The 21,572-nt window shown below is 48.1% G+C and overlaps 1 protein-coding gene across 5 annotated transcripts in view; it reads right to left on the bottom strand.

Moving 5' to 3' along the window:
• Nucleotides 1-21,572, bottom strand: part of DAZL (deleted in azoospermia like) — a 533,025-nt gene that overhangs the window by 296,911 nt on the left and 214,542 nt on the right. For all 5 annotated transcript variants that reach the window (XM_029589246.1, XM_029589249.1, XM_029589250.1 and 2 more), the window contains exon 6: nucleotides 20,208-20,344. In XM_029589246.1, coding sequence (XP_029445106.1) covers nucleotides 20,208-20,344 — 137 coding nt within the window. The remainder of the gene's footprint in view (nucleotides 1-20,207; nucleotides 20,345-21,572) is intronic.

The raw sequence follows: 21,572 nt of genomic DNA on the forward strand, positions 1-21,572 counted from the left end.
TGTCTACAGGGATTATGGCATGCTGGGCATGCCAGTCAAAAGTTCTAGAAACTTTGACAAAAGTTTTTGGTGATAGGGCTCCGTCCAGTGATGTCACCCACATATGAGGACTACCATCCTGCTTTGTCCTGGAAGAAACTAACATACCTTTAGTTTGTGGTAGATAGTCCTGCATTAAATTTGTGCAAACTTCCAGTCAATAAGCTATAATACTTATTGACTGGAAGGTCAATAAGCATTGGTAGGCGGGGCAGGTCGGTTCGGCAAACCTTCTCACCATCCGTTCCAGCCAAGCGGCTCCTAGCACGCTGATCACACTCATGGCATGCCTCTTCCTCCAAGGCTCCCCTTCCCAGTTCTTTTTGAGAAGGTCAAGAAGAACTTGATGGATGGGGATGGAGGCAATTTCCTTGGGTGCATCCAGGAATTGAAGCAACTCCATCATTTGATGTATGTCGTCCTGTTCCGTCAGTAACTGGAGGGGACCAATTCAGACATTTCCTTCACAAAATTTATGAAAGAAAGGCCCTCTGGAGAACGCTTTCTACTTTCAGTGGGTGAAGGTGAAGGGAAATCATCAGTGTCCGGTGAAGAATCATCAGTCCAGGTATCATAAGGATAAGCACCTGTCGCTCTAGGAACTGTAGAGGGACAGGGTAGTTGGATACCTGAAAGTCCCGGTTTAGGCTCCAAAGATATCTGAGGAATAACCAGAGGCACCGATGAAAGCAATGAAGGCCCTGGTACAGGCATCGATGGCGCCGATGGAGGTATCGTATCGATCTCAATGGCTGAGGCAGAACAGTGTTTCTCCTCCCGATGATAAAGTCAGCGGGGAGGGCATCGAAGCTATCGGTGACCCGGGGTCCACTGGTGGAAAAGTGGCAATAAGCGCTTCCATCCTCGATAGCAGCGGTGCCAATGCTGCTGGAATTGGGTCTGTGCTTGGTTTCACTATCTGTACTACTGATATTGCCTTGCCTTGTCAATGGCCTCCTGAAGCATCCGGTCCAGTTCTTCTCGGAGACCTGGAGCAAGCAGCCCCGGCTCCGGAACAGAAGAAGGAGGCAGAGGCGTAGCCGGAGGGACCACCGTTAGAGGCGGAGTCGCAGCTCCCGACACCCTGTCGGGTGAGGATTGCCTCGGTGACCCGGTCGCCGAAAAGGTCGGTGCCTTTTCTGGATGGGGTTTCTTTGGCGGCGGCTCGGACCATGGCAAGGTCGATGGTTTCGATGCCTCGATGGTCCAAGACTTTCGGTGCCGATGTTTCTCCTTACAATCCCCTCGGTCCTGAGGGGGAGAAGAGGGTGTCGAAGGCCGAGAAGTGATAGACGCGGGGCGGTCACCGGTCGGTGCTGACGCGACATTGACAGTGCCGGTTCTGAAGACATCGATGCAATGGACAGAGTCGGGGTTTGAGCATGGAAGAGAAGTCCCATCTTCTCCATTCTGGCCTTGCAACCTTTTGGTGTCATTAGGGCACATTTGGTGCAGGTCAAGAAATCGTGCTCTCGTCCAAGATACATTACACAGACTTTATGCGGGTCTGTAATGGACATGGTACGAGTACAGTCCGGACACCGATGGAACTCAGACGCCATGGCCATAGGAAAAATCGACCCGTAGTACGGTCAACGGCCAGTAGGCCGCGAGGGCCAAGCTCAATGGTAATCAACGGAAAACGGGTAACAACTTATCGGACTACCGCAGACTGAAAAAAGTTAACGGAGGGACCCCTGTGGGTCAATTAACTTTAAATAATTCCGTGAGGAAAATTCCTGTCAGGAATCCTTGCAGAGCTCCTTAACCGCGTGGCTACTGCTGCGCGGAAAAAAAGACGACTGAAGAGGGACCCCTGCTGGCTGAAGGGTTGGTGCCATGCTGGGCATGCCCAGTAGGGGCCAGTCAAAGTTCTACAAAATTTGACAAAAGTGTTCTGTCATTGGGCTCCATCCTGTGATGTCACCCATATGTGAGGACTACCATCCTTGCTTGTCCTGTGAGAAACTCTTTTTCGGACCGCAGCCATTACCATCCTCAGGGTCTCCATTCGAAAAACGAGGGATCCGAAGACAACGGTTTACCTTCTGCAGATCGAGAATGGGCTGAAAGGTGCCCTTTTTGGGAACCACAAAGTAAACAGAGAACCGGCCATGGCCTTGATGAGCCTCCGGAACGGGGACAATCACCTTGAGCTCGAGAAGGCGCTGGCGTGAGATGCCATGCGGGACTCCACAAATACCTCCTGAACCGGTCACGAGAACTCAAGTGCGTAGCCACCTCTGTTCACTTCCAGGACCCAGTGATCCGAAGTGATTCTCACCCATTCCATGTAAAAGTTGGATAATCTGCCTCAGGCAGCTTCGACAACGGAATGGGTGCCCATGACTTCATTGGGAGGATTTACTGTTTCCGGCACTGAGGTTTCCAGAGTCTCTGCCGGAGCGGCGACCACTGCGAAAGGACTGCTGGTGTCCTGGAATCTGTTTGGAAGTAGAAAGCGCAAAATACCTGGCGGTTCGGTATCGGCAAGAGTCCCGAAAACGAGCCAGAGGTGGAAAAACCTTCTTGGAAGATATCCTATCTTCCGGCAATTAATTACCCTTGGACTCTCTGAGCAGCTTTACCAGCTTATCAAGGTCATCCCCAAACAGGAGCTTGCCTTTAAAAGGGAGGTTACAAAGCTGAGACTTTGAGGACAAATCCGCTGTCCAATTCCGCAGCCATAGAAAGCGATGCGCTGCCACCACTGATACCATACTCCGAGCTGACGTCCGCATGAGGTCATACAGTGCATCCGCCACATAAGCAATGCCCGCCGCTAAACGAGCAGCCTGAAGCGCTCCGCTGCCACCGGTAGTGGAATCTTGAACCCAACATAGACACGCCCTCTGCATAAGGCTACCACAAACTGCCACCTGAAGACTTAAGGCAGCTACTTCAAAAACTCACTTTAGCTAATCTCAAGCTTGCGGTCTTGCATGTCTTTCAGTGCTGTGGCCCCAGCTACTGGGATAGTGGTCTTTTTAGTGACCGCCGAAACTGCCGCATCTATCTTTGGAATCTTCAGAAGATCCAAAATATCCGAGGACATGGGGTAAAGCTTTGCCAAAGCCCTGCCCACCTTCAGTCCCGCATCAAGAGTATCCTATTCCCGGGAGACTAGTTTGTGTACCTTTTTAGGTAGCGGAAAAAGTTGTCAGACCTCGGATACCATCGAGGACAGGAGTAACTCCCTCATTGTTGGACTCCTCCTGAGAAACTTTAAGCCCTAGGATGTCAAAGACCTGTGGAATGAAAGGACGGAGCTCTTCACACTTGAAAAAGGTGGACCACGCTGGTATCATCACCCTCCACCGGAGGGAGGTAGTCACCATCCAGATCATCAGGATCCACATCCCCCGGGATCCAGAGTCAGATCCGGGTCTACACCCGATTACATCGTATACAGCTCATACGTTCCTGAACCCGCAGTTTCAATTTCCTCAAGGTCTTACCAATATATTTCAACCCACATGGGCACCATATCACATATATTACCTGTTCAGATTCACAAGAGGTCTTGCTACGTAATTTAAAGATCTTACCCCCTGACAACTGTATCTCCTTTCCTTGATACGCCTGGGAACAAACATTACACTGACCACATGCGCTATGTCCACTATCCTTAACCCCACTTCTCCTCTCACTTTTAATCCCTGCATGGACCAGATTGTCCATTTCATATCCACAAATGTGCAAAAATCCACATGTGGTCAGTGTAATGTTTGTCCCCAGGCGTATCAAGGAAAGAAGATATAGTTGTCAGGGGGTAAGATCTTTAAATTACGTGGCAAGACCTCTTGTGAATCTGAACAGGTAATATATGTGATATGGTGCCCATGTGGGATGAAATATATTGGTAAGACCTTGAGAAAATTGAAACTGCGGGTTCAGAAACATATGAGCTGTATACGATGTAATCGGATGGAGGCTCCGTTGGTTGAGCATTGGGTGTCTGCGCAACATAAGATTGAGGAACTAAAATTGCGGCTATTGAACAAGTTGTTTGGGTGAGCGCGGGTGACATTAACAAATTTCTTTTATTTAAAGAACAAAGATATATCTTTCAGTGGAAAATGGTGATCCCTAGTGGTTTGAATAAGGAAGTAGAGTGGAAAGTGCTTCTATTAAAAAAAAAAAAAAGGTTCATAAATGAGATACACCCACCGGTAGGCGTCCTTGATGACATAACAATTGGGAGGGAGGGGGGAGGGACATAGAAATGATGCGGTATAGCTCACTACCGCTGAAAGAGTCATGTGTATGAATGGGGGTTGGTATGGATGAGGGATATTTAGTTTTAGCGAGTAAGCATGAATGTATTGATTGTGGAAATGAATGTGAGTATCGCTAGGGACTTAGTTATACATTCGTAGGTGGTGATGATGCTGATGACGACACGGTGGGAGGAGTTTGGGACATTTAAACTTGAGAGGGAATACGAGTAGATTCACAGACGCCGGATAAGAGCAGTAGAAAGGTGTGGTTGGATCAGAGCGGGTAAGTGTAGAATACTGGCTTATTTTGGGTGCTGTGGACTGGACCTTAATTGGTATTGAATTTGAGTGGGTATATGGTTGGGTTTGATATGGAGATTTGAGTAAGAGGAATGGATAAATGGATAAGAGTGAGTGAATGTAGAATATCGGGTGGGGGAAACTGACAGAATGGCATATTCATTTGAACGGAAGTAGGTGTGAATGTACATAATAGATTAAGGGTAAGGATATATTATACATATTGTATATTTCACAGATGATCCGGCTGGGACTTGAAAGGGCTTCTAATACTGCAAGAAAGTGAATAAGTTGTTTAATCATTTTCAGCGGAGTCTTGAGGGCAACTGGCATAAAAATTGAATTCTTGAAGTAGGAAGGGAAAAAAGTGAGGTATAACATGGAAATCTAGCAGGCTCCAGTATGGATCCAGAAGGATACATTTTCCATAGAATGAGAAGCTAAAAAGGAGGACTCTCAAAAGGAACAGGGGAAAATGATGAATGGTAACGTTACAATTCTTTTTCATTAAAAGGGTGATAAATGCATGAAACATTTCCATTAAGAGCCAAAAATAGTGACAGAATTCAAGCACAGTCTGAGAAAAAGTGACTTTAGTTGCAAGAGAGAGAAAGGAGAAGACCATAGATCAGGAAAATGTATGGCAGCGCAGTAGGCAGGCACAAATGGTCCTTATCTCCCAACATGCTCTATATTTTTTATGTCAAGGCACCAAAATGAGTGCAAACTGCTGAGGCTAAACATGAGCATCAGTGGATTATTTCAGTAATCCCAGAGTGTTTTCAGGTCAGTTTGAAGCTAGACTTTAAAGTTCTTGGGTGGGTAGGCACAGAGCCTTTCTTGCTGGCCTTTTGACATTCAAGGTGACAGCATGAGACAGATCTCACAGCCAGAGATGCTTTGGTCTCTTCCAAGACAGCAATAGCGCACTCTGACTGTCATGAAGGGGACATCTTGTTTATGTACTATGAATCATTCTTGAAACTGTTGGCTACTTCAGAATTGTCATGACACAAAAAGAAAAGCATACAAAAGAAACAACCTCTTTCTGCTTTATTCCCCCACCTCTTGAAAAGAATATGCATTTGTTTTGAAAGCACATGACAATAAGCTATTTCTTGCATTTTGAAAACAAAATGGAAAAAATATACTGATTACATTTATTTTATTTTGCATGCCAATTTTCAAATACTGCATGCAAAACAAATTTTGCATATGCTGTTTGCATTTTGCACCCACTACTTGGATTTTATGCATACACAAACAGAAAACAAAACAAAAGATGGGAGAAAAAAAAGTCAAACCAAAAATTCAGTGTGATGCACCCTTACAAAAAAAGTTGATAGTCAACAAGTTTTGAAATAGACACCAAAAGGGATATAACCTATGTATATTGAAGTATATCGGACTTACACAACAGTCATTGCGTTCTGTGTGCTACTAAAAAATTGTTTGTGTAACCCCTAGGCTAGTGTCCCCTCGCAGGTCCACCAAGAACACATCTCAGATAAGGATGAAGCTGCTAAAATGCTCTCCTGATAGTTACTCTCTGAAAGTCTCGAATTTGATGTTTTAATGTTTTGATTGTGATTATGTAAAATGTGTATTTTAAGTGAGATGTTTGGCACTTGATCACATTTTTATTTCTTTTATACTGTATTACAAGCCGTTAAAACGGGCTACATTAACATTTTTTTTGGATCATTTCCTTCCCCCTCATTCTCCCTCCCACCTCCCTCACTCTTTCCTCAGTCACTCCTCTCTCCCCCCCTCCCTCCCTCCTCCCCTCAGTCACTCCTCTCTCCCTCAGTCACTCCTATCTCCCCCTCCCCCCAGTTACTCCTCCCCCCTCCCTCACTCTTTCCTCAGTCACTCCTCTCCCCCCCCCCCTCCCTCCTCCCCTCAGTCACTCCTCTCTCCCTCAGTCACTCCTATCTCCCCCTCCCCCCAGTTACTCCTCCCCCCTCCCCCCTCTCCCCTCCCCTCAGTCACTCCTCCCTCCCCTCAGTCACTCCCCCCTCCCCTCAGTCAGTCACTCCTCTCTCCCCCCTCCCCTCAGTCACTCCCCCCTCCCCTGAGTCACTCCTCCCCTCAGTCACTCCTCTCTCCCTCCTCCCCTCAGTCGATCTCCGCCAAAGACCCAGAGCGGCGGCCCGAAGACGCGGAGCGGCGGCGGCATGCGCACGAGGAACAGACTTCCTTCCGTCCGTCTGTCCCTCCCTCGCGCGCATGCCGCCGCCGCTCCTGCCCGGGTCTTCGGGCCGCCGCTCCCGCCGCTCCTGCCCGGGTCTTCGGGCCGCCGCTCCCGCCGCTCCTGCCCGGGTCTTCGGGCCGCCGCTCCCGCCGCTCCTGCCCGGGTCTTCGGGCCGCCGCTCCGGGTCTTCGGGCCGCTCCTACAGCGCCATTTTTATTTTTAAGAGGCACACTGTGACCGACGTGCTCGCATGCGCGGTAGAGCTGCTCTCTACTGCGCATTTCTGGCACGTCGGTCAACCTTCGTTTATTAGGTTGATATTTTGTGCCTGTTGTGAACCGTTGTGAAGGAATTGCTCTAAATGACGGTATAGAAAATTCACAAAATAAATAAAAGCAGTGGATACAAAGTTGCACGCATATCGGTGTAACAGAGGAAGTAGAATATTTAACAAGCAACTTGGACTGAGAATGAAAATGGTGGCTGTTTTTAAACACGGGATGTAAGGTTCGGGTCTTCAATATTGAATGGCAGGCCAGATAAAGTGATTTCAACATAATGGACTTGATACAAAAATTACCATGGTGGATTTGAATGTGTTTCTGAAGTGCTCCTAATGCAGGCGGGATGCCGCCGAAATGCCATGGCGTTGGGCTCTTGAAACAACAATTTTGTATCTTCCACCAGTGGGAATTGAGTGGGCCCTGAGAGTTGTGCCTTTTGAAATAAGGACTGTTGAAACAATTTCTATGCATTGAGCCATCATTGGGAACTGAATCTTGAACCATTGATGATCTATTTTTGTGAAAAAAAGGAAAAAGATTTAAATGTTAATAAGAAGGCAGCATTCATTTAACAAAAAGGGATTTTGAAATGCTGAGGTGGATTTTTGCACATTTGTGGGTATGAAATAAGAGTAGGGTTTTAATCTATATAAAAAATACTAGTATATATTTTTAGTGGGATGTGGTTGTGTGAATGAGGTGTGATTGGTGTATTTAAATAAGTGAGAATATTGTAAATGTAGAAATTTGGAAAAAATTATTTAATCAATATGATGTGTATGGAATGGTGAATTGGGGAGCAGAACAGTAATGTTCTCTTGTTTTGTTGAAAAATAATTTATTATTGGACAAGGGATTGTCGGTAATGATATTGTTTGTAGCCATGTTTAAGGTATGCCAAGGAGGCCGCCACTGATCTAACTTGGTGAGCTTTGGTAACAGAATGTAGCTTTAGGTTTTGTTTGTTGTAGCAGAACTTGATGCACTGTCCTATCCAGCTGGAGATGATGTGTTTAAGCCACCGGTAGTCCAGGTGCTTTCGGGTCGAAAGAGACAAAGAGTTGAGAAACATGGGAGTCAGAGTTTGTTCTTTCTTTGTAATATGCTAACGCTCTTTTGCAGTCTAGCGTATGCAGTAATTTTTCCCTGTCATTTGCATGAGGTTTAGGGAAAAAGATGGGTAGTTCTATGGTCTGATTGAGATGGAATTGAGACAACTTTTGGTAGGAAGGATGGGTGAGTTCAGAGAATCACGTTTTGGTGATGAAACTGTAAATATGGAGAATAATGGACTAAGGCCTGTAATTCACTGACTCATCATGCTGATGTTACTGCCACGAGGAATACCACCTTCCATGTGAGGTATTTAATGTGTGCCAAGTCCATGGGTTCAAACGGGAAAAGCATGAGCTGTTCCAGAACTATGTTGAGGTTCCATGGAACTGGAGGCTTAGAGATCGGAGGGCGAAGGTGAGTTAACCCCTTGATGAAACGAGATAGTAAGGGGTGATTGGAAATAGGAATATTGTTAAGTGGTCTGTGATATGCCACTATGGCATTGAGATGGACCCTGATGGATGAAGTTGCCAGACCAGCTGTGTACAGTGTATGTAGATAATCCATGAGTAACTCAGGTGAACAGTCTAAAGGTGGTATACCGTCCTAAGTGCACCAGGTAGAATAGCATTTCCATTTATAGCTATTGTTTTTCCTCGTTGAGAGTTTCCTGGATTCTAACAAAATGGATTGTGCCGAAGTGGAAACTCCCTGTTCAGTTAAAAGGAGCCTCTCAATCTCCATGCTGTCAAATGAAGAGATGAGTGCAGTGGGTGTAGAAGCGTTCCTTGATCTTGGAAGAGAAGATCTGGGCGATTCGGTAATCGAATGGGGTCCGTGATGGACAGTCGGAGAAGGAAACTGTACCACGGTTGCCTTGGCCAGGCTGGAGCTATGAGTATCAGTTGAGCCTTGTCTGCTATGCACTTCTGAAGTGTCCTTTTTATGAGTGGTATGGGAGGAAAGGCATACAGGAGGCCTATCGTCCACGGAATGAGGAAGGCATCTTGGGTGATCCTGAACTGACTTGGTCTTATCGAGCAGTGTTTGGGAACCTGAGCGATGATCTCGGTTGCAAAGAGATCTATCACAGGTGTCCCCCATTGCATGAAAATGTCTTGGGCTACCTATGAATTGAGTGTACATTCGTGAGGATGAAAGATGCGGCTTAGCCTGTCCGCCCTTGTATTTGCTTCTCCTGGTAGATAAGTTTCTTGCAGATGTATGCAATGTTGGTGAGCATGTTTGAAGATTGTCAGGGTCTCCTTGCAAAGGGGCCATGAACCGGACCCTCCTTGCTTGTTGATATAAAACAATGCCACTTGATTGTCTGTGTAGATCATGACTCTGCGGCCCTTTAAGTGATCTTGAAACACTTGTAGCGCATTCCGAATTGCTCTGAGCTTTAATAGATTTATCTGCAGGGACTGCTCAGAGATTTCCATAAAACCCTTGGGTTTCGTAAATCTCGAAATGTGCTCCCCAATCCCTTGCGAGATGCATCTGTGGTTAAGACTGCATTGTGAGAATGAGGACTGAATACTGCTCCTTTTGACAGGGTGGAGTGTAGGAGCCACCTTGTTATGTCCTGTTTCATCTCGGAAGTCAACTATAGCTTCTGTGTCAACGGTTGAGAGTGTTGTTTCCATTGACGTTTTAGTCCCCATTGCAGGCGTCTCATGTATAGCCTGATGTTGGGTTCTGTGAAGACAGCCTCCGCCATGTGGCAGAGGACTACCAAAATTTGTCTTACAGCCTTTGAGTGTTGTTTAACGAGTAGAGAAGTTGACGTAGTTGTGTTATTCTCTCTGTTAGGAGATATGCCCGATTGCGAACAGTGTCCAGGCCTGCTCCTATGAACTGTAGTTGTTGTGTTGGTTAGAGATGTGATTTCTGAAAATTGATCACTAGCCCCAATTCCTGTAAGCACTGTACCACCCGGAGGTGATAGAGTAAGATCTCCGGGGTCGAGGCTATTATTAGCCAATCGTCCAGATATGGAAAGATGGTCATACCCTGTTGTCTGAGATGAGCCACCACAGCCATGCATTTGGTGAAAACCCTGGGTGTAGCCGATAGTCCAAAGGGAAGAACCTTGTACTGGTAGTGTTGATGGCCATAGCGAAAGCATAGGTAATGCCTAGAGGATGGATGGATTGGAATGTGTGTACGCATCCTTCAGATCGATGGAACACATCCAGTCGTTGGGTTGAATCAGAGGTAAGATCGATTTCAACGATACCATCTTGAATTTCTATTTGGTCAGAAATTTGTTCAATTCCTGTAGATCTAATATGGGGTGAAGTCCACCCGACTTTTTGGATATGAGAAAATATGGGGAATAGAACCCTGTTTTTTGGGTTTTTGGGAAAATTCGAATGGCCTGCTGTTTGCGAAGCAAAGCAATCTCCTCCCCCAGTTGTGGTTGGAAGCTTTGACTCTTCAGAGTGGAAAAGTGAGGTAGTATGGGTTTTGTGGTAAATTGGAGTTAATAGCCATGTTGTACTGTTTCTAAAACCCATTGATCGGTTGTTGTTTTCTCCCAGGCTGCCAGGCAAAAATGAATTCGGCCAGCTGATGCTTGATGTAGTGGTGGTGGCTGATTTATTAAAAAGACGGCGTTGATTTTACTGCAGCAGCTGGTTGTTGTGTTTGCTGTCTCTGGTTACATGGTTTACCCCTACGTTGAGTCGTGTTTTGTTGCGGCGGTGGACGCTGGTAAGATGGATACATCTGTGTACGAAAAGATTGATAAGACCTGTAAGGCCTACGATTATAGGATTGTCTACATGAAGATCCCACATAAAGACGCGTGGTCGAGTAGTGAGATTGTGACGTTAAGGATTGGACTGCTAGAGCTTCCTCCTTTAATTTCCCAACTGTTTCCGAACAGGTTGTTTCCTGTACACGGGAGGTTCGTCAGTTTCTCATGTAAATCTTCTCTTATCGTACTAGAGCGTAACCATGCCATCCTACGGGCTGCTATGGCTGTCGCAGACGCCCTAGAAGATGTTTCAAATGTCTCATATATTGATCGTAGAAAGTGTCGAGAACACTCCTCCATATCCTGAAGAGGCGGTGGTACCTGATCAGCCGTTGAGGAAAAGCATACCTTTTGCGGCTTGTATGCACTCGTATAGGTATTGTACCATATTTATTTATTTAGAAACTTTTATATACCGGTATTAGTGGGGACATCATACCGGTTCACATAACGAAGTTTGGAAAATACATTTCAACAGGGAGAATGAACCTGGGCGGGGGTAAACCAAAAGGTAGTAGGAGGATAGAGAAAACAAGAAGGTCATAACAAGAGAAAATAATTTACAAATTTACAATGAATGTCTCCTTAAAATACGGAGAGGGCGGTCACCTGAGTGGGGGGGGGGGGGGGGGGAGTGCAGGAGCTATTCTGTGTAGGCATGGTTGAACAGGAGAGTTTTTAGTTTCTTTTTAAATTTATATAGAATTGATGGTGCATAATGCGGGCATTCAACATTGAGTTATGATACATCTTCCTGCCGTCATCTAAGCACCGGTTGTCTTTACCCAGTGGATACGAGGCATGCGATTTTGCTATCACAATTTAAGCATGTGGTAATTGTGGAATAGAGTAAGGCAATGTTTTTCTCATACGAAATTTTATATCCATTTTCTTGGAAACCACTGATAGAGAATAAGGCGTTTCCCACGACTTCTGCAAGACAGAATGTAATAATTCGTGTGGTGGGAGAGATGTTGGTTCTCCCGGAGCATCAAAAATCTTTAGGAGACCAAAGGTTTCTGACCTAGGGTCTGTCTCCTTTTGGACTTCCAGATGTAATATCGTGCCCAATTTTTCTAAACCTTTTGGGTATGTTAGGTCCTCTGGAGGAGAATATAGTTTCTGTGGTTGTTTCTGTAGATCTGATGGGAATCCAGTAGATGACAATGGAGACGTTTGTGGAGATAAAGAATCTATAGGGGTATCTTGCTGTTGAATTGGTGAAATTCATTGTTTCGTTATTGGGGATGCTGGAAGCTCCGACGGTTCTCTAGAGGTATGTATATTGTGTTCCGGAGCACTCACAGATAGCTCGTTAGACATCGTAAAAGATGATTGAAAAGTTTCATAAAACCCTGCCAATGATTGGGATAATTGAAGAAATGCGTCTTTTGTTTGAGGAAGCATTGCTGCACGACCAGATTGTTTTGGTAGTTCACCTGTTTGAAGTGATACTGCATGAATTTTAGCTGAAGTAGCTGGTACGTCATACTTGTTCCTCATCTTGCCCTCTGTGGTCTTAACAGAAATATCTGAGGACGAAGATGCAGCAGAGGAAGTGATTTGTATTAATTGTCTACGAGATAGGGAATCTATACTTCGTGGGTGAGATGACCTAGAAGTGGAAGGGCTCACTGCCCATGTATCTTTCGTTTTCACAGCTTTTTGATGTGAGTGATGTGATTGCCTATGGTGATGGTGTGACGATGATCCTGTATGGGTTCCATCTCCCGACAGTGACAGTCTGATTCGTTTTGACTTCACCTCTGTAGAATTAGTGTCTGAAGAGGTGGAATGAGGTTCATCTGGAGACTGACGTCTTCGTTTTACCCCATGTGGTATTGAATGATGATGTTTGGACTTTTGTAGTCCACTGAGCGTCGATCTGTGTGTTGTCGAATGCACTTATGCCTTCGGCACCATGTGCGTCGATGTTTTTTGTAAGTTGTGTGCATATACCGACTTGTGCGCAGAAGTCATCGACGCCGTGTGCGCAGACGGCTGTGGCGCCTTATGCGAATACACTTCCTGCATTGTGCGCGCCGGTGTCTTGTGTACCGATGATGATTCGGGCACAGAAGTATTATGCGCCAATGGTGATTTGGGTACAGAAGGTACTTCAGGCGCATAACTCGTTGGCGCCACAGATTTAGGCGCCCTTGTTTCCTGCGCCGATCGCCGAGGCTCTTTCGGTCCTCTCTGATCCGAAGGCCTATGTCGGCTCGGGAAGTCCTTACCTCCAAGCCTGGAGGGTTGAGGATCCCCCGACAATGCTCTTTTCTGTAACGGAGCCACCATCAACGAGGGACCAGGTGAAGAATGAGCCTCTGATGGCTCAGAAAACGTAAAGTGTTCAAACATTTTGTAGGCCCGTTTTTAGGCTCTTGGGGACATTCGAGCACAAAAATCACAATTTTGTAAATTATGCTCTGATCCCAGGCATCGGTAACATCGGTCATGGCCATCCGTGACAGACATTACCTTGCCACAGGCAAAGGGTTTAAACCCCGGCTTTTTCGACATTTCAATAAAATAAGAAATGCTGAGGAGAAATCAGCCCCATGTGCGATCCCGCTCGTGGAAAAAACTGAGGAGAATCTGTTACTTTCCTGCGCGGGAACACACGCGCAGCCGCAGAGAGCTAAAATATTGATCTCTGCTTTGTAAAGCTCCGCCTCCGGACCTGATTGACAGATCCCATGACAGCATGGCTAATTCAGCCCTGCTATCGATGGGAAAAAAAGGAAAATTAGTTCTTACCTGTTAATTTTCGTTCCTGTAGTACCACGGATCAGTCCAGACAGTGGGTTGAGCCTCCTTTCCAGCAGGTGGAGACAGACTAAAACTTGCAGGATGCCCTATATCAGGACAGAACCTATCCTCTCACCCTTAAGTATAACGTATGTCAAAGCATAAAACAATAAACCCAAGAATAGGATCAAGCAAGTAACCAAGAAGCTCAACGAAGCAACCATAGATTAATGTAGAAGCATGGTATACCTATATGCTCTTGCATAAACTTGGTATAAAATAACCACCAAGGCTTCCGGTGTAAATGCTCAGTAATCTTGCACCAAGGAAAATATGAAAATCTGCAGACCTGCAAGAAAACAAGCTTCGAGAGGACAGAAGACAGACAGGGAGGGGCGTCTGGACTGATCCGTGGTACTACGGAAACGAAAATTAACAGGTAAGAACTAATTTTCCTTTCCTGTACGTACCCGGATCAGTCCAGACAGTGGGATGTACCAAAGCTTCCCTTAACTGGGTGGGACCGAGACAGTCCAGCTCGAAGCACTTGCCGCCTAAAGGAACCGAACACCGGGGCATGGACATCCAGACGGTAGTGCCGAGCAAAAGTGTGCAGAGACGTCCAATTGGCAGCCCTGCAAATCTCCTGCGGGGAGACAGACTGACTCTCCGCCCACGAAGTAGCCTGAGAACGGAGAGAATGGGCTTTCAGACCCTCAGGAAGCGGACGACCATGACAAAGATATGCCGAGGAAATTGCTTCTTTCAACCACCGCGCAATGGTGGTCTTAGAAGCCTGCTTACCCCAGTTGGGACCACTCCAAAGGACAAAGAGATGGTCCGATACGCGGAAGTCATTGGTGACTTGAAGATAACGAAGCAAGACTCGCTTGACATCCAGCCGACGGATGTCGCCCCCAGCCGTACCCGCAATCTCCTCCGGAGAGAACGCGGGGAGTTCTACCGACTGGGTTGACGTGAAAGGCGGAGACAACCTTAGGTAAGAAGGAAGGAACCGTCCCGAGAGAGACCCTGGAATCAGAAAAACGCAAGAAGGGCTCCCAACAGGACAGCACCTGAAGCTCGGAAATACGACGAGCAGAGGAAAGAGACTAGAAAGACAGTCTTAAGAGTAAGATCCTTGAGCGTAGCGTGGCGAAGAGGCTCAAAGGGAGCCGCACAGAGAGCACGAAGGACCAGGTTGAGACTCCAAGATGGACACGTGGCCCGGGAGGGGGGGCGGAGGTGCCTAACACTCCTCAGGAAATGAATCACGTCCGGGTGAGCAGCTAAGGCATGACCATCCACCCGACCCAGGAGAGAGCCGAGTGCAGAGACTTGAACGCGTAAGGAACTGAAGGAGAGATCCTTAGAGAGACCCTTCTGAAGAAAAGAAAGAACCAAAGGGATCGAGGCGGAGTGCGCTGGGACACCCGCCTCCGTACATGCAGACTCAAAGACCTTCCAGATACGCACATAGGCAGAGAAGTCGACTGCTTCCGGGCTCGCAGCAGGGTGGAGATGACCTCCTCCCTATAACCTTTGCACCTCAAGCGCCACCGTTCAAAAGCCAGGCCGCTAGACAGAAGCGATCGGCCTGGTCGAAAAATACAGGCCCCTGCTGGAGGAGACGAGGGAGATGATTGAGGCGCAGGGGCCCGTCCACCGCTAGATTGAGGAGATCCGCGAACCACGGCCTTTGCGGCCACTCGGGAGAGACGAGAATCACCGGACCCCGGTGGAGTTCGATTCTCCTGAGAATTTTTCCTACCAGAGGCCACGGGGGAAACACGTACAGAAGGACGTCCGCTGGCCAAGGTAGAGCCAGAGCATCCATGCCCTCTGCGCCGCGCACCCTCCAGTGGCTGAAGAACCGATTGGCCTTTGCATTGTACAGAGTCGCCATGAGGTCGAGGTGAGGAGGACCCCACCTGTCCACTATCAGAGCCATGGCCGCGTCCGAGAGCTCCCACTCTCCCGGATCGAGCGACTGCCGGCTGAGGAAGTCGGCTTGAACATTGTCTTTTCCGGCGATGTGAGAGGCCGCAAGGCACTGTAGGTGACGCTCCGCCCAGGCGAAGAGGCGGCTGGCTTCTATGGCTACCAGGGGACTGCAAGTGCCCCCTTGGCGATTGATGTAGGTGACTGTGGTGGAGTTGTCGGACAGGACTTGTACCGCCGTGCCGCGGATCAGGGGAAGGAACTCCTGAAGGGCCAGGCGGACCGCAAATGTTTCCAGTCGATAGATGTGCCAGCGCGACTGAGTCTGGGACCATGTCCCCTGGGTGGACTGAGAAAGGCAGACCGCACCCCAGCCCAACAGGCTGGCATCCGTGGTTACTATCGTCCACTGTGGAGCTTGAAGAGGCATCCCTTGCAGGAGATGAGGAAGAGACAGCCACCACTGTAATTCGTCGGTAGTAGATTCCAAGAACGGAAGGACTACGTGGAACTGCCCCGACACTGGTTGCCAACGAGACAGCAAAGCTTTCTGTAACGGACGCATATGAGCAAAGGCCCAGGGGACCAGATCGATGGTAGAAGCCATGGAGCCCAGGACTTGGAGATAATCCCAGGCTGTCGGGGAAGATAGCGCAATCAGATTCTGGACCTGATCCATCAGCTTGAGGGCTCGCGTCCGAGGTAAGAATACCTTTCCCACTCAGGTGTCGAAGTGTGCTCCCAGAAATACCAACTCCTGGGAGGGCTGAAGCTTGCTCTTGGAAAAGTTCACTATCCACCCGAGAGAGGCAAGGAGCTCTAAGACGCGATCCACCGCCCGCCGGCAAAAGGTCTCCAACTTGGCCCTAATGAGCCAATCGTCCAGATAGGGATGGACGAGAATCCCCTCCCGGCGCAAGGCCGCTGCCACTTCTACCATGACCTTCGTGAAGGTGCGAGGAGCGGTCGCGAGGCCGAAGGGGAGAGCTCGAAACTGGAAGTCCTGGTTGAGAATGTGGAATCTGAGATACTTCTGGTAGTCGCGGTGGATGGGAATATGAAAATATACTTCTGCGAGATCGAGGGAAGCAAGGAACTCTCTGGGACGGACCGCCGCAATGACCACCCGCCGCAGGGTTTCCATGCGGAAGTGGGGGATCTTGAGGGCCCGATTGACCCTCTTGAGGTCCAGGATTGGGCGGAAGGACCCGTCCTTTTTGGGCACGGTGAAGTAAATAGAAAACTGGCCGGTGCCAATTTCCCCTTTTGGGACTGGGACCACCGCCCCCAGATCCAGAAACTTGGAGAGAGTCTGGAACACCGCGTCCCTCTTGGTCCAGCCGCAAGGTGAGAACAGAAAGAGATCTGGATGTTCCCCGACGAGGTCGAAAGCGTACCCGTCTCTGATAATGTCGAGGAACCACTGATCCGACATGATTTTGACCCATTCCTCGAAAAACAGGGAGAGGCGTCCGCCCAGGTAAGGAAGAGAGGAATGGGTCGGCTGAACTTCATTGCGTGGCAGGTTTAGCGGTGGTACGCATGGGCTAGCCCTCGCGAAAGGGCCGCCTGCCACGAAAGGACTGCGACCAGGACTGCGCACGAGAAGATCCCCCTCGCAGCGACGCTGACCCCTGAAGCAAAAGTGAGAGGTTGCAAAGGACCGAGAAGACTTAGGGCGGTCCTCTGGAAGCTTATGGACCTTGTTGTCAGCCAAGGAGTCCATAAGCTTGTCGAGGTCCTCGCCAAAGAGCATCTAACCTCTGAAGGAAAGCGTGCCCAGCCGGGTCTTCGAGGACTGATCAGCCAACCAGTGGTGTAGCTAAAGGAGCCTCCGGGCACCCACTGCCGAAACCATCGCCTTCGCCTGCACACAGACCAAATCGTAGAGGGCGTCTGACACGCAAGCGATTACTGCCTCCAGACGTTCGGCTTGTTCTGCCTCACCTGGTGGAAGCTTCCGGGCGCAGAGTAACTGTTGGACCCACTGGAGGCCCACCCGCATCATGAGACTGCTACAGCAAGACGCCCGAACCAGAGGGCTGGGACGTCGAAGATGCGCTTCAGGTGAGCCTCCAGCTTACGATCTTGTGAATCCTTCAAGGCCGTGGAACCTTCCACCGGAATCGTGGTGTGCTTGGCCACTGCAGAAACATAAGAATCCACCGACGGATATCGCAACAGCTCCAAGCCCTCTTCCGGGAGGGGATAGAGCTTATCCATCGCACGTCCCACCCGGAGCGCACCCTCAGGAGCCTCCCATTCCCGCAGGATAAGGAGCTTAAGCATGGGGTGGAAGGGAAAGGCCGAGGCCGGAACCCAGAGCCCTCCCAAAACCGGGTTCATATCCTTAGGGAGTGAGGCCATGAGATTATCCACAGAGGGACTTTCCAGTCCCAGCTCCTCCAAAAGAAAAGGGAGGAGGGGCTCTAACTCCTCCTTACGAAAAAGGCGAAGGGCTCTGGGGTCATCCCCCTCTAAAGGGGGGGGGGGCATCCGCCGAATCCGAGGAAGCAGCGGGGTCTGAGGACCCGGGAGACACCGGGGGGCACCCCCGGGACCACCCGCACTGGTCCCTGAGGCTCCGCAGCCGGTCTAGTGGTCAACGGCACTGAACAAGGGATTTTTGGCGGGAGGGGGATGGGGGCTTTCATCCAGCTCATGCAGGCTAGCTAGATAAGATTTGTGCATGAGGAGGACGAAATCCGCAGAAAAAGGGACCCTGGATTTGCCGGGGGGGGGGGGGGGGGGCGAGGGAAGGTCAGGACCCCCCTCCTGGGGACCTGCGGGGGGCCAAATCGGGGGCTAAATCAAAAAAATCCAGCCCCCCAGCCCCAGGGAGCACTGAAATCGGCCCCGATGAAAAATCCAAGATGGTGGCCATTCCCGGGCTCTACCGACCCAGGAAAGCCCTAGCCATGCCGGGAGGAGTGGAGCCCCGGGCTAAATTTGCTTGTCCTGCCGAGGAGGGACCTTCCCCACCCGGCAGGCAAGCAGTGCAGAGGCCCTGCCGCGAAAAACGCGAAGAGGACAGCCCATAAGAAAGACAGGCTGTCAGCCGGGACATAGCTAAACCTCAGCTGAAGAAAGAAAAGTTGAAAATAAAGCTTGATAGACAGCCTGCACAGCAGGAGAGAGCAGGCGGGAAACCTGCTGCCTTCTGCTTCTCTGACTGCCGGTTCTAGCCCTACTCTGACCAGAAAAAAAATAAAAAAGCTGGTCAACTGCTGCAAATAAGTTAGAGGTAGGTGAGTACCTGCAACTTATTGAAAGTTTAACACCTTTTAACTCCCTTTTTTTTTTTTTTTTTTTTTACTGAGCGCAGCAGCAGGTTCAAAACCCTCTCGGCAGCCAGAGGGGGGACGAGGCCCAGAGAGCATCGGTCCCCACACCTGGAAGCGTCCACGGACTCAGGACTATGCAGGGAACCCCCTACTACAAAAGGGGACAAGCCCCCCTGAGCCGGGCAAGAGCTGGGAGACGGACGTCTCCCACACAAAAAACAGAAAAGCACTAAAGAAGGCAGAAATCTCCTTCAGAGATCCTTTTTTTTTTTTTTTAAACAAGAACCAAAAGAAGTACTTGCTTGAGCCTAAAGAGAAAGAAGAGGCTGACTAGCCTACAGCAGACAACCGAAGGGGAGATGCTGCACCTGCTGGAGACAGACTAATACTTAAGGGTGAGAGGATAGGCTCTGTCCTGATATAGGGCACCCTGCAAGTTTTAGTCTGTCTCCACCTGTTGGAAAGGAGGCTCAACCCACTGTCTGGACTGATCAGGGTACGTACAGGAATCTAGTAAATTGGTAACTCCCTCTGCATGTTTTGCAGAGGGAATTACCTTCCCTCTGCAAAACATGTCGACTCTCCCCCATTAAGCCATATCTATGCAACAGGTAATTTTGTTTTTAATAGCTTCTACCATTTTGCTTGGCACCAGCATCAGTATCACTGTCTATATAGTTTCCCAAATCACCCCTGAAGCTCTTTTTCAAATTGGTTGTCACATTGGCTACTCTTCAGTCTTCATGGGTGTTTTAAAGGAAAGACTGCAAAACAGGAAAAACAGGTCTGAAATTTCATGTTTGAGTTTCTTCAGAACTCTGACATCAATACCATCCAGTCCTGATTTGTTATTCTTTAGTCTGTCAATCTGATTTTTATTACATCTTCCAGTTTTATGGTGATTTCATGTAGTCACTCAGAATCATCACCATCAAAAAATGTTTCCGATATGGGTAAAACCCCAATACCTTCCTCAGTATAGAGAGAAAAAAGTTTTTAGTTTTTCTATTTCCTTGTTCTCCCTGAACACCTCTTGGTCATCTAAGCAGCCCAAACAACTCCCTCACAGGCTTTTTGCTTTGAATATACTAGAAAAAGTTTGAATTTCCGTTTTTTGTTAAACCTCTAAGGCAAGCTTCTCTTCAAATTCTCACTTAGCATGTTTAACGTTTTACATCTAAACTGCCAGTGCTTACGCTTTTCCCTATTTTCCTCATTTGGGACTGCTTTTCATTTTTATGAAAGATGCCCTTTTGTCCTTAATTGCCTCTTTCACCACACTATTAAGCCATGCTAGCAGTCATTTGGCTTTCCTTCTAACTTTTTTTAAAATGTATTTTGTCTTGTCTCAAGGTAAACAAAAAACTCACTTACCTGAACATACTGAGTCACTGGACTAACCATAGGTGGATACTGTATGTAAGGTTCAGTGTTTTGATTGTTCCACACATTGTGAAACTGTGGAGCAGGAGGATGAAGGATTACAGGTCTAGGCTGCACATGATAAGCACCTTCAAGAAAAGAGTAAGCTATTATACTAGAATTTTACCAGATTTCACTCAAAGCAGACAACCTAAACATAGGTACTGATCCTAACATGATCTTTTTAATTTTTGTCAGCTTTTCATGGGGTCTGAATGTTTAATAGGAAGTGACTGGAGGAAAACAGTCTGACAATTTTTACCTTGATTACTGAAACTGTACAAAGCAAATGTTGCTTACCTGTAACAGGTGTTCTCACAGGACAGCAGGATGTTAGTCCTCATATGGGTGACGTCAGTGGACGGAACCCTGTTACGGAAAACTTTTCTGTAAAAGTTTCTATAAGGCTTTGACTGACACTGGCACACTGAGTGCACTGAGCATGCTCAGCCTGCAATTATCCCTGTGACCACAGGTGTTTCCCTACAGTCGTCTTATAGCAAAAAGCGCAAGAGAAACTAAAATAAAACGTATGTAGACCCAACTCCACCGGGTGGGGGTTGGGTTTCGTGAGGACTAACATCCTCCTGCTGTCCTGTGAGAACACCTGTTACAGGTAAGCAACATTTGCTTTCTCACAGGACAAGCAGGATGGTAGACATCACATATGGATGAGTACCGAGCTCTGGGTGATTTGATGCACTCTCGGGCATCCTAAGACGAGCAAAAGACACGACGGGGTGGAATTTGGTAAGGAGGGCATCCTGAAACCCTTAACAGGTTGGTGGAAGGATGTTGGGTAATTAAACCGAAAAGAAGATGAGTAGACGGACTGGCCAAACATGGAAGCATACCGGCCAGTCTTATCTAAGCAATAATGGGCTGCAAAGGTATGGAGAGAGCTCCAGGTCGCAGCCTTACAAATATGTACAAGCGGCACCGACCGAAGGTGACCTATTGAGGCTGGTACAGCCCTAACAGTGTGGTTACACGCGGTGTTGTAGTGAAATGCCTGCTTGTTAGTAGAAAAGAGAGATACAGACTGTCAATTAGGAGGAAAAAGTCCGTTTGCCCACTGGAACTCGCAGCTTGGCTTTTGCCACAGAAGGAAAGAGTTAAGTGTAATTCTTATGGAGTGTAGTGCGGTTTAGATAGAATGCAAGTGCACTTTTACAGTCCAAGGAATGCAAAACCCTCTCGCTCTGGTGAGAGAGAGGTGTTGGGAAAAAGTGGACAGAGTATATTCTGAATAAGGTGAGATGCTACGTCTACCTTAAAAAGGATATGAAGTTGAATACGTAAGACCACTCGGTCACG

Source organism: Rhinatrema bivittatum, chromosome 2 (assembly GCF_901001135.1).
Source record: "Rhinatrema bivittatum chromosome 2, aRhiBiv1.1, whole genome shotgun sequence".
Lineage (NCBI taxonomy): Eukaryota > Metazoa > Chordata > Amphibia > Gymnophiona > Rhinatrematidae > Rhinatrema > Rhinatrema bivittatum.